Source organism: Bombus pyrosoma, linkage group LG3 (assembly GCF_014825855.1).
Source record: "Bombus pyrosoma isolate SC7728 linkage group LG3, ASM1482585v1, whole genome shotgun sequence".
NCBI lineage: Eukaryota > Metazoa > Arthropoda > Insecta > Hymenoptera > Apidae > Bombus > Bombus pyrosoma.
Window position 1 is genome coordinate 3,752,607 of NC_057772.1, and position 13,868 is coordinate 3,766,474.

General features: G+C 37.4%; 1 protein-coding gene across 1 annotated transcript in view; it reads right to left on the reverse strand.

The window, feature by feature from the left end:
- Window positions 1–13,868, reverse strand: part of LOC122577977 — a 351,338-nt gene that overhangs the window by 52,712 nt on the left and 284,758 nt on the right. The window contains exon 20 of the mRNA XM_043749756.1: window positions 10,588–10,642. Within this exon, the coding sequence (XP_043605691.1) occupies window positions 10,588–10,642 (55 nt within the window). The remainder of the gene's footprint in view (window positions 1–10,587; window positions 10,643–13,868) is intronic.

Genomic DNA, 13,868 nt, shown 5'->3' on the forward strand with positions numbered 1-13,868 from the left:
TCTTATACAGAATCTTCTACGTTAAAAATGTAATATATAAAAGATACGATTAAAAGGAAACGGGTGTACAATTTAAATTAAAACACGATTATTTTCCATATGTTATCGTCTTCTCTGTACCATGAAATTTTTAAATTAACATAACAAATCTAATTTTTAATACGTTCCCATTCTGTTATTGCCATGTTTCAATCTTTCTATGTGTAATAACGTTTCTATCGTACCGTGGAAATTCTTTTTCCATTTATATATCAGAGATGATGATTTTCCTTATCTACTATGATAAAAGCAAAGAGACTACGTTTCCATCATAACGTTTTAGTATTATTTTTCTAGCCAATATTATAATATTTCTCCGTTGTAATAGATCTATAGAAAAGCTTCGCGTTAAATTTGCTGTCAGACGTTTCACAAAAGGCGAAAGGACAGCGTTCTAGGATAAAGCTAGGACGTCTATGTAGATTACACGTGTGACGATTGGCTTTTTCATGAATACGCGAACGAACCAGGATTTATCGTTACGTGGGAACAGAGGGTTCGGGATAAATTACGCGAAACATCGTATTTCACCGGGCAATTTCGATCGGCATTTGTAATTCGGATTGCATCGGCCCTTCACCGAACCGATAATGGAATTTCAAATAAAAACGAGCGCTCATTCGACGTTGCTTACGTTACCGGCGAACATTCGCCTGCTCATTTTTCCATTGTTCGTAAAAATCCATCAAAAATCCCGATATAGATTCGAGTGACGCGAATGGGCAAAAATTGCCGGCGAATTGTTTTCGATTTTCAATGAATCGAGTGTTTAATTTACTACGTTCCGCGTAGATAATGATTCATTTCGAAACCCATGAAGAGATAAAGAGAATTCTCGTCAATTTTTTATTTCTTCAATACTGCAAGTATATTTCACTTAATTCCGGTTTCGATTGAATATTAGAAATTGAATTTTAATTTTCAAATTGGAAGCTGGCATTATATATATATATATACACCGTGCGATTATATTTAATCGATGAATTTCATCGATTCTCTGTGAATCGATCGATTTGCATTTAAATGAAATTTCATCGTTAAACATTCTACTGAAAAAGCTTCGAATATTTGACTGAAGAAATTGACTGTATAACGTAGTAGGGACGTTGATAAGCATTCAAGAACTATTTTAGATTTTTTCAAAGCCTACGAAGATTAAGATAACCTAGAAAGAATATAATGGATGCAGGAAAAGCCGAAGAAACCTTTAATTTTGTATAAATCCATCAGCATTTCATCTTGAATCATCTTCAACCGATTGAAATCGCGAGTGTAAAAGCTTCGAAGCGGCATAAACTCGTTATTAAGGAACGATAATTCACGTGCACGTAATGATTCGCGATTTCAGCTCAGGATGGCCATCATTGACGAGCGGACGTCGCTCGGAAGAATGAATCGTAGGATCGCGTGCCAGATGGCTGTATCTCCGGTGAAGCGAAACGGAAGGTGGCGAATTATTCGTTCAACCTTAACCCGTGTCTAGAACAGCTATGTTTCAACCGCGGATGACCCACGAACGCCTCAGTTACGGACACGCTAGCTACTGTACAAAAAATTATCTGCATATCTTCCTCTAATTTAAATCTCAATTCTTTTTTTTCCTCGATAAACAATCGTTGCGCCATGAGCCGCGAAATATTCGCGGGTTATCACTAGACAACTAACTGACAAGTGTCGAAGGTTATCGTTCAAAGATGCTGTATTTTGGGAGAGAAAATTTCGTTTCTGTCGAAGTTTTTGAAGAATCGTTAAAATGCGAAATGTTTGAAATATCGTCGTTTATAAACTTTCGAAGCTGCGGAATTTTGAATCTTCAGGGATTTCAATGTTTGGTTCTTTGAAATTTTCAAACTTCATACCTCTGAGATCTTCTGTCTTTGAAATTTCGAAACTTTAGAATTTTGATATTTACTCCCTTGACAGAACAATAAGTAAAATGCTAATAATTCTGTCCTCTGTCTCTAAGGAATCGGTCGACGGAACTACGTAGAAAGAAACCCTCGAAGAAAGTCATTTGCAAAAGGTAATCTAGTTTGATTTTACCTCTGTCTATTCTCTTATCCGACCTAACTAAATGCAAATCTCGAATACAAATTCCAAGTATCATTGTTCGTTCCATTCTGCATTCTACAAGAAGATAATATAAGTATTCGCTGTTAAACTCGTGCACTCGAATCAAGAAGATGCTTTTGGCACAGTTTGCTTTCTCGATTCGAGCTATTCTCACACTCGGTTTCGTTCCATCGCTTCTAAGGAAAGTATGTTTCTCTGAAGCGAACGGGAAAGAGCTCCGTCTCGATTCGGAGGGGAAACGACTCGAAACTATTTCGCTTGACTCTATTGAAAAGAATTTTCAGTCGGAAATATTCGACCCTGTGTAATCAGTAGAATGCGCTTTTTTATATATGATAAAAAGCTTCGTATTTTTATATCGAAAGCTTGGAAAGTAATGTAAGGGTACTTGTCCTGCTTTGTTCGATATTCATCAAACTCCACAATTTTTAGTACCTTCGATATTTATGCTGATATTTTTGTTTCAATACCTTCGATTCCTATTTTAGAGTTATATTATGAAGGATAAAATCATCCTCAGTCTTTCTGCCAGTAATTTTCTAACCAAATTACATTTTGTCAAAGACAAACACGTGTTGACGCATACTTATGACACCTCCACGATCCTCGACTTTGTATATTTCAATTTTACTCTCATTTGAAAAGAACAAAAAGAATTTCTAATGTTCCAAGGACGTCATATTTGACATAAAATCGAATTGAGATATTGTGTATCGGCATTTTGCTTCAACTTAAGATATTTTTCAATTAAAAAAAAAAAAAAATAAAATAAACTAAAATAAAATTACGTTCAAAGTGACAGAGAAAACGCGGCAGGGTTGACCGACAATTTTTTCCCACTATTCTACGTTCAGTCGCTGTGCCATCTTAACAGTATGTTCACAGATTCCCATTGCACGCACTCTCGCGTTTCTCTCAGCGTTCATTTCGATCTCGATTCTGTGAGCCGTGTTGGAACCTCCAACGTCTCCCACAACGTGTATCGTTTCCTCTAGAGCAACGCGAAACGGCCGTTTCTTTAAAATTACACAGGGGAACATAGCTTGTGCAAACATATTACGGAAACAACGAGCGACGTACAAGCAGGGAAAAGTGGCGTTACGTGGTATGTTTTCGCGAGGTTACGTGCACCCACCGTTCTATTCCACTGTAAATTTCCTCTGGTCGGCACGAAATGTTCCCGCTGTCGACGTAACGCCACCGGGAAAACACCGTGCACAGCGTATAAAAAGAACACTTTTGTCTTTGTTTCTTATTGCCCGGAGAAAGACTCGTGCGGTTGGTCGCTTCGTAAATTTTTCACGGCGATAGAGTGTCTTTCCGGCGCGGTGAAACTGCTTTAATAGAGATAATAACAGAGTAACGCTGCGGTCAGCACGTTGACTGTCACGTAGTTATTATTTTTGTAATTGTAATCATAGATCGATGATAAAATATTATCATTACATTGTCATTCAGAGGGATAAACCTTTTGAATTATTTTAATTATGAATCAAGTGAATAATAATAGTTTAATCGTTACTTAACTCGATCGTTATTAATCGATCAACGTTATTACTGTTTTTTTTTTTAATTTTTAAGGCGACGACGAAAGCAGGTATTTTAGTATAAAAATCAAACGAAAAGATAATTTTAACGCGGAATCGATCGACGAGTATTGAATTTTAAAATTGCTCTTCCATAAAACGTGACTTATCAAGACCCTCGCCTGCTCTGTCCGATTCGAAGAATTTTCAACGATAGACAAGGCAAAAGGAAAAAATCGCGTATCGATATCCGAAAGGTTTGAAAAGACTGATTCGTCGTAACCTCGATACGAGGTAAGAATCTACGGGTTTCTTTGCAAGGGAAACGAATCTAGCGAATATTCCAGGGTTCGATCTGCCGCGAAACTTTCGCTTCACTGGATATTTCTGGTCGTAGGCTGTTCTTGGTAATTCGCGAACGACGACGTTACCGTTGGGAGATCTTTCGGTCTTCCATTTGCAAAATTGTTTCCGCCGGTACACAGCTTCTATCTTATACACAGAATCGCAGAATATACATACACACGACCTAGATTAATAGAACGTACGCTAAAGTACAGTGTAAAGTTTATTATTTACAAGAATCTCGATTAAATTGAATTATGAGAGTAGAACTGGTTCCTAGGATCGAGAAGTAGACAGATGCAATTGAATTCCATTGACGAGCGGTAAAAATACAAAAGTAGAACGATTGTAAGAAGGTACAAAGGCGAAACTGGATTTCTGGGACGATATTTTTATACTCGAGTAAACGTCGATTCCTATCGAAGATTCGTTCGACAAACAAAGCCAGCTTATCTTCCGCGATACCTTTTTCCGTGACGAAAACAACGTAATTTAAAGCGTCCGTAGAGATGGAAATGGATAGAAATAAATTCGTCACTCTGGGCCATATTTCTCGTTTGTACCAGGCGGAATTATTCATTTAATACTGGAATTGTTCGAATAATAGATCATCAGACAGGCTAATGTTTCACAAAAATTTGATGAATTTATAATGCTGCGTTTTTTTGGAAATGTCAATGATATTTTGCAAACTATATGGACAAAGACATGTTCTTCGAAGACCATGGTTCGATCGAGAAACGGGAAAATTCTCTTTACGAATCGTTGGAAATTAAATTACTCTGAAAGCTATTGTTATTTTATTATTGCGCATAGCTGCTAATATTTTCATTTACATTCGCGAATAAAACTCCAATATTATAGCGTTTATACATCTCTCGTTCTTATTTCTTGGGCGTGAGTTTCGTAAATAAACCGTCGACGATTCTGGCGTTAAATGAACTGTTCACCGATCAATCCTAGGAATCGAAGAATAAAAAGAAGCGATGACGTTTTCCACAAAATTACTTTCCAAAGTTTACCTTAATTCTGTACCCGAGCGATAAAACTGAGAAATTTACAAAGATAGAAGTCGATCAGTTTGGCTTTTGAAACGTTGAAATATCGGTTTTCCACGAACGAGAAAGTTTGACGGCAAACAGGGTGACCTCGGTGTTCTTTCGCGACAAGTTTCCGGAAACTCTATCCTGGAGATATCGTGGCCATTTCGTTAAACTGTGATTCAAGGACAGTCTTTGGCAGACGATGGTTCGTCTGTCAGCTAGAAATATTCGCTTTGAAAGTATAGAGACCGAGCAGAGAGCGAGAGAAGTAAGCAAAAGAAACTGCGATTCCACGTAGACATCACCCCAGGGGAAATGTTCCATAAAACAGCGCGTGGAAAAACGTGACGGGGTGGTCGGTTCGCTGGTAACCCATCGCCGGAGGAAAATTAAAAGTTATCGAGCACCAAAGCCTCGGGAAAGATCGTTACACGAATCTCACACGATGCCGCGATACTTGCAATCGATGACACCGATAACGAGAACGAAATCCTCGTGGAATCGTGAAATGCGAGGAAATTGCTGCGCATTCAGAAAGGTCTTTTTCTGCTATCTAAGAAGTCGATTATGGCAAGGCATTTAACCCTCTGTAATAGGAATTTCGTTTGCCTGCAAGAATAAAGATTGCGATTGATCATTTATAAGAACGAACGTGATCTTTTCTAATGGAATCGTCTGTGAGGATAAAGGCTGCAATTGATCACGTATGAAAATAAAGTGAAGTTTCTACGGTAAAAATTTAATTTGTTGTATTATACATTTCATATGCATGAATACGTTATAGGAAAATGAATATTTATTCATTTTATAAATTGAATAGACACAATGAATATTTATTTTACGAAAAAGGTAATATTCCATATCGGAGAAAATGATCAAAAACCACAGAAGAGAGTATTTTTACACGTATATGAAGCAGCGTACCAAAAAATAATTTCATACAGAACGTGTTCTAGAAATACTAAAATTACGAATTTCTATTTCTTTCGCTCTCGTTGATTTAATAACACATATTTAATAATACTAGAAAATACCACTGTAATATATACTACCATAAATAATTACATGTACTATTATGAAAATACAAACTGACAATTCGGTTATCTCTAGAATATTGTTTAATAAGAGAAAATTAGCGATTAACCGAGAAGAACTGGACGTGATATCAATCAACCAACAAAGACAATATTAAATCGAGGCTCGTTCGGTGAACATTTCGCATGATGCACATACAAATACCACCCATCCCCACCCCCATCATTGAGGGTAGCGGGGAGAATTTAATTAATTCGGACGACATCTAATTTCTCCGCAATAACAGATAACGCCACAAGCGCAATTTTATCGGCATTATCTCGCAACAGAAATTTCCATATCAACGGATTACGTTTTATATTTTCGACTCGGGTGAAAATTCACTGCCACGGTCCTATAGCGCGGAATTTCCATAAACGTTTCTCTTTCAGGGTCACATTGTATAATACGCGTAACATCAACGACTCAGCGTCTACTTTTGGTCGGTTCTCGTGTAAAGACGCGAGGAGCCTTCAACCTTAGGTCGCGTCGTCTCGGTACGAAATTTACGCGTTCATGCGAGAACGTTTCCCTTCGATGACGTGACAAAATGACGAAACACGAGCCAAAGAGAAGAAAGAAGGAATGAAATTTTCAAGACTCGCGTCAAGGAAAAAGGCTTTTTTCGTGGATGATAGATCGCTTGAATATTCACTCTGTCGCCTCTTTGTTATAGCTTTGTACATGTTCCCAGGACGAACAAGGAAAAAGGGTACGGAGGCACAGCAGGCAAAAAGACAATTGCAACGTATCGACAGAGATTAGTATTTTAGCAATTATACCGTTCGTTCGTTCCTTTGAGGCTTTATTTTGAAATTGCAATCGTAAATTCTAAGAATCTGCGCCAAGTAATAACGTTGAGAGATTTTTTCATAACCCGTCACAGCTTTGTGCCGTGTTGTACTCGCTTTAAAATTGTCTTTTGTCCGCGCTATCCGTAATCAGTTGTTCGCGAATGCTCGTGCATTTATGAAAATTTTCATCGTCCAACACGATGTCAAGTGGGCGAAAAAGAATTTCGTACGAAACGTTAACGTCACGTTGACGTTTTTGTTCAGATTAACGGCATTCAACAAAAATATCAGCCTGACCGGAACGCGCTATACAATAACGAAACTGTGGTCGAAACGCCTCTGTCTACCTATACAACGTTTCGTCTGCAATGATTTTGAATTCAGTGCCTTGTAATTTCTGTTAATAAATTAGAACATGATGACTTCCTGCACTATTTACCGCGAGTTTCCGCGCGCAGGGAATTGTACAAGTTAAATGGTGCAAGCATAACCGAGCTTGGTTTGGGAAATTTCTCTGCGTTCACAGGTTGGCTCAACCATTTTCCCCATCGACGTTACGGCAAATGATAAAACGTCGCCGCGGTCGTTCGATCCAGCTTTCACCGTTTTATCAGCGACACGTACGCCGACAAGCGGATTATTAATCGCTCCGCGTCCCAATCGTTCGATAAGCTTTAGAAACACAGTTAATGGAATGAACTGAAATCGACTTTATCGCTGGAGGAATTCGATGGGTGACGAGAATCGACGTACGACTAAGGCGAATTTGTGGGAATGGCGGTCGGAGGCGGCGGTTGTTACGAGACGTTTGTGTTAGGACGCATACCAGTCAGGCGTCGAACGTTCTCCGTCGGCCTTAATCGCGCCGCGTGTGGTACCTAGTGGCTGCAGCTTGTGGTTAATTGCGCGATTTGAATGCTGCAGTGAATTTCATTGCGGGATGCGGTCGAGAAAGGAATTGGTTCGATCGGAGGAACAGTTATCAATCGGTCGTTTGCTTTCGTTGGTCGATCGTTTAGCGGATTAGAAAAATTCCTTCTTTGTGGACTAATTGACATTCTGTGTAGAATTATACTGTCCTCTTTAAGTCAAATGTATAATACAGGGTGTCTCAGTTAAATGGGATCACGTAAATATCTGCCTTAGTCGCGATTGCACGAAGAAGTTTCTCAGAACACGGTTGAACTACTTCAAGGGAGACGTGTAACGATGGAAAGATTTCTTTTTTCAAGTTCACTCTATCCTTCTTCTCCTCTTTTTTCGAAGGAAATTTCAAGATCATCGGTATTTTTTGAAATAGAACTCTGTACATCTTTCTACGTCAACGCACGTAATCTTTTATTCTCCATAGAAAAGTATTAAGGTGGGTCCTTGTGTCGGAAAATGTATACTTTAAAAGATACTTCAATTTTAATTTTATCAAATGTATCGCATGAAAAACGAGGGGAAGATAAACACGAGTCTATGAATTTGTCTCTCGTACGCCAAGTCTTACAGAATTAAGATTGAAATATTTCTTAAACTAAGTATTTTCGGACAGGTTTACCTCGATATTTTCGTATAGAGAATGAAAAAAGCTATCAATCGATGGATAAAAAGATGTAGGGTTCAGTTTAAAAATATACAGATAACCTTGAAACCTGGTGAAAAAATATTATATATACAACGACCCACTTGTTGAAAAATATTATAATCTCCAACATGTCCGATATGTTAGATAATTTCACTACGTACAATCTTCGGCTTAATTCTACAATCTCTGATTTATCATTTTAATTTGATCGCTCAACAAACGTTATAAATCGCAGTTTTACAGCCTGCTCTGATTTTGCGGAATTTTTCATTCGATACTTCGGAGAATTTTACTTTACGTAATCAACAGAGTAACTTTCTAGCTCCTTATTTATCCGACAGTATCTCGGTTTCGATTCCAAGAAATCTATGGGAACACGCGTATTTCGCAAACGTAATTTCTCGGAGAGCGATAGAAACAACGTTCCAAAATGCATTACACGCGTGTTACACGTGGTCAAACGAATCGAATCGAATCTTGTTTCTTGAAATGGTGGCGCGTCAATCGGTCACCCATTATGGATTAACAAGTTTGACTATAATTAGAAACGCTCTCATCGCACGTTGGTGCGTCTGATACGGGTTATTCGAACTAGGCTTTAGCGTTGGGAAATACTTGGCAATCAATCATAGTTATTGTTGTTTTAGTGTCGATTATTTATAATTGTGTCATGATAGCTCGATGATAGTAATTATTAATTATAATATCGTATTTACCTAGATTTGTATTAATTAATTGCTAACTCCACTAAATTTCGCGTTTTGCGTGTATGTAACTATCTGTGAGTTGCATAAATAATTGTACATTTCGTGTATATCGTTCTGTTTATTTGTATCTAATCATCGTTTTGTATATTTTTCTTGTTTACTTGATACGATACTACACGATACGATAATGTTGCAAATAAATTTCATTTCTGTAATATTCGATCACTTCAGCAAATCAATCTTCCCCTTCGAATACAGTTACTCAACGAAACGTCAATTTTCTGTTATTACACATCCTCTCTATCAATCACATCTGTCCATCGGATTTAATTAATCCTCCGCTAAGTCGAAAGTTCATCTACATCATATCAGCCTTGAATTGGCTCCAATCAATTTTCAAGATAAGCCAAGTAACGTGAAAAACACGTCGTAATTTACCTCCGACAAAAATGCTCAACTCGTGTTTAAAACATTGTTGTTTCATTAATTACGAAAGCATCTTAGAAATTTCATTTAATCGACGAGTTTTCAATCGATCGAACGTCCCCATTCGGAAATATCAGGTTGTCCGAGAAGTGTCTTTCTCTTGCAGACACGTCTTTTACAACGATGCATTTTCGTACAAACACGAAACCTAATCCGTCGAACGTTGTGATCTTTATCTTGATAGAACAAAATGGAAAAATGTTATGCATCCATTGTTTCTTTATAAAACGAAAGAAACATTTCTGACGACCTAATATTACGAACAAACTGTTAGATCTCTAACGTTTAAGAAAATATCATAGGAGGAAGAAATCGTTGCTATGGAAGGAAACTCGACTTCTTCAAGTTTCTCCAAGTACGATTAGATGTTTCGACACAGATCTCGTCCACAAATGGCCGGTGCTGTTGATCCGGATTAAGTTGCGATTTTAACAGGCTCGTGCAATGAAATCGCGATTAGATTTAGATTAAAGTCAATCGCTCGGACGAGCTCTTAGTGCTCTATCGATCGGATTAGAAACGCGGGCTCTCCTCGTAAAGAATCATATTCTACGATTTGTCTAATATTCTCTGCCTACTTTTTCTTCATTCGCAAAGCGGTCGAACGGCTCGAGTGCTCCGACATAGTTTCGTATTCACGCGTTTCAAGGAGCTGAATTTCTATCTTAATTAATTCATTCGGAATAAACGTTTAATCAAACGAAGCACCGGTCGCATATTTACTTTACCGAAAAATAGAAGAGCCGGCGAAGATTGTACGAGCATCGAAAATACTGTAACATTATTTATTTTATCAAGTTTGGGATCTTTGATTGGAAATGGAAATTAAAGAATCACGTGAACTAAAACATATAACGGTAGATAAGATTTGTACATTATTCGTATTTTGTAAAGATTCGTAAGCGTGAAAAATAAGATTAAACCTACCGTTGGGTACCGTCGGTGGTTTTTTCGTCTGCACCCTCGCTGTCGCGTTGTTCACCTGTCAAATAAACAAAATATTAAAAGATCTCTCGGTTACATCTTACTATACAAATTTTATTCTTATCGATCGATCGGTAGATTCGTGTTGGCGTTTCGTCTTCGTACCCGTTGAATAAAAATTTCATCGACAATTTCTATCGATATTTTCACGAAAATGTTGTCGAACGAAAATGAAAAGAAAATAGAATTAGAGAAAAATCATGTAAATTTTATACATTGCAAATATTTCTTTAAAATACTCCACTTTGAACTTGTCATAACTTAAGCTTCTATATTTTTAACATAGATATATGGATTTTTTAAATTCTTAAAATTTTATATAAAATATTGCGCTTATTTGAAAAAAGGAAAAATCGTGAAAGGGAAATAGAAAATAAGAAGAACTCGTGTATTATAGAAATTGTGAGTGAAATTTACACTTCTGACGGAGAAGAACAATTATATGTATTATTCTTTTATATTTGCCGATTGCTGACACGTAGAAAGGAATGAGACGCGGATTGGAATGGTTCAAGAGCCAACAACAGGAATTTTGTGGGTCACGCACGAATCTCACGATCGAGGACACGTTGATGGATGCGCAATCAAAGAGGAGAATGCAATTTCTCCCCATATCGGCCTCTCAATTTTCATTTCCTCGAAATTCAGCACGGAAAAGCGTGCAGGCCTGGATAAATCGCTGCTGCGCACCGATCAACTGACAAATGTGAAAATAACTGCAGCTGTGCGTTGCTAAATCGCATCTTCTTTTCGAACTGACATCCTTTCAATTTTCATCGAATATATATTCCACAAAAAGAGAAAACAAAGATGGAAACTTTAAGGAAAATAGTTAAACTGATATAATTTAACTATAATTTTAACAATTCTGGCGACGTACAGCTGCCGTACAATAATATTTTTCGTGATTCTTTGAGCGATCGTCAATTCGTCAACTTGGCAACGAAGAAAAATCGATAACGAAGGACTTTAATGTCAGGAAATATTTATTACGACAAGTATAAATAATTTCGCCAAATTTAGAATTGATTAGATCCTCCTCCTGCTTTGAAATCTTATCCAAATTCGAGAAACCTGTTGGACGTTATTTGTCGAAAAAAAGGAGCAGGCTCTTCGAGAGAATTTTTCAATAAATCTCTTAAAAATCCTGCCGAATGAAATTCTTGGCCTCGAAGATGGTTCGTAAATGCAATTATAAATCAAAGATGATTTATAAAATATATAACAACGCGACGAATGGAAATAGAAGGATTCGTTCGAGTAAGAATTTTTGTCTTTGAGGCCAAGAATTAAAATATCTGATCGATCGCTTTGATATTCATAATGTTTATTTATTCCTCTTTTCGTGACACATTAATCAACGTTAAAAAATTTCTCGAATCGCTGCGTTCTACGGCGTAAAATCTCTGAAATAAGAATTCTTCGATCAATGAGGATATGAGAAGCGATCGATCAACCATTTTCTATGCGAAAATCCGGCAAAGTGTGTACGTAAACGAGCAAAAGAAAACCAATTGCGAATATTCAGAAAAATCTGGAAACTTCCTCTCGTTACCAAGGGAAGCAAACAATCGTGAGAGGCACAAAAAAGAAACGTTTCTTTTTTTATTTCTCTTTGGTCGTGAAACGCTTCACTTTTCCGGACGATCGAAGAAAAGTGTACACGGTGAAAAGAAATCAAGAACATAAAAGCCGTTGCCGTAGATTTCCGATTATCTCGATCTAGCACAAGTACTTTCGTCGCTAGTGGATAAATTAAAAAGAAGAAGAAAGAAAAAGAAAGTAAAACGTAGGGGGTGAAATATCTCGACGTTTCGACGCTTCTCTTTATCAGCTGGCTCGCTCTTACCGTACGATTTTGTTCTTCGGACTTTTTCGGTCTCCGTTGTTTAGACTTCACCTTTTCCTTTTTCTCCTCCATTCTCATCCACTTGCGCGGTTCACGAGACTTTTTTTTTATTAAGATGGAGATTCCATTCGTCATTCTCCGATCTTTTCGATCGGTCAGTCGCGAAATTTTATACTTCTGCCACTTATGCTTGCCACCTATGTTCGTGTAGCGGCACATGAGATAGAGGACAATTCGAATCATGTTGCTGTTTTGTCTCGGAGTATCAACATCGTTCGGACATTCATAATACAATAATAAATGAACTCCGGGCAAGAACAATGTCGCCGCTACGCGCAATCGTCAAACGAAGACGAATTTGAATTTTCCAGTACTCCCTCGACCAATCTAAATAGACGACCATGTTCTCCAGAAGTCAGTCAGTCTTGCGAATCAATAGCAGTTTCTCAGTCAAAGTCTCGAGCGATTTTAATAGCGATCTATGCACGGTCTTAGCGAATCAGTTTGTGCCGAGTGTCTTAACGAACGTTCTTTGTATTTATTAATTATTTTAAATACTCTTGACGGTTTTAACATAGAGTTATCTGGCCATTTGAAACACACCGTCAACCAACCTCCGCAATTGTATTATCTCCTACGCGTTTCAAAATTTTGCAATTTCTGATTTATGATTTCGTACTCTGACTTTGTAGAATTTATAATGCGAGATATCTTAAGAAATATTTTCAAATTAAATTCATAACTGCCGATTAGCATGTTAATTCATTCGTTCGAGCATATTGTAATCTTTGATTTATGGAGCTGGATGGAAGGCAATTTCGTAATCTCTGATTTATTTTCTTAATTCACTTGTTAAAATATACCGCAACTCCTAACGTAATTTTTCTATTTACTCTGACTGTACGATTTTCAATTTGGTATCTCGCTTTTTAAATAATCCGCCAATTTTTAATGTAATATTAGTTGAATTCGTTTCGATGCTTCTGAACAGTAACTTTACAATTTTAATATATTATCTTTCCTCGATCTCTCATCTACTGGTTTAGTAAACCTATTAATAACCATTTTTCCATAATTCTCAATTTGCCTAAACACAACGAACACCTGTTAGATTTTATCCAAACGAAGCAAAACGATACCGTCATATTTTCTGCCGATTTTTCTGCCTGAGATAGTCGCGTTATATTTATATATTCTAGGAGGCAGCATCGTATCTCGAACGTGAATGTTATCTCAACCACCCTGTATTTGTTTGTCCCGTATTCCGTTGAGAGAGCTGGCTGGCCAATCGCGTCGATCGGTCCACCAATTTGCATTTTACGATCCTGTTTCCAACGAGCGCTGGTTTGTTCGTCGCGTTATAGTTATAGCCGGA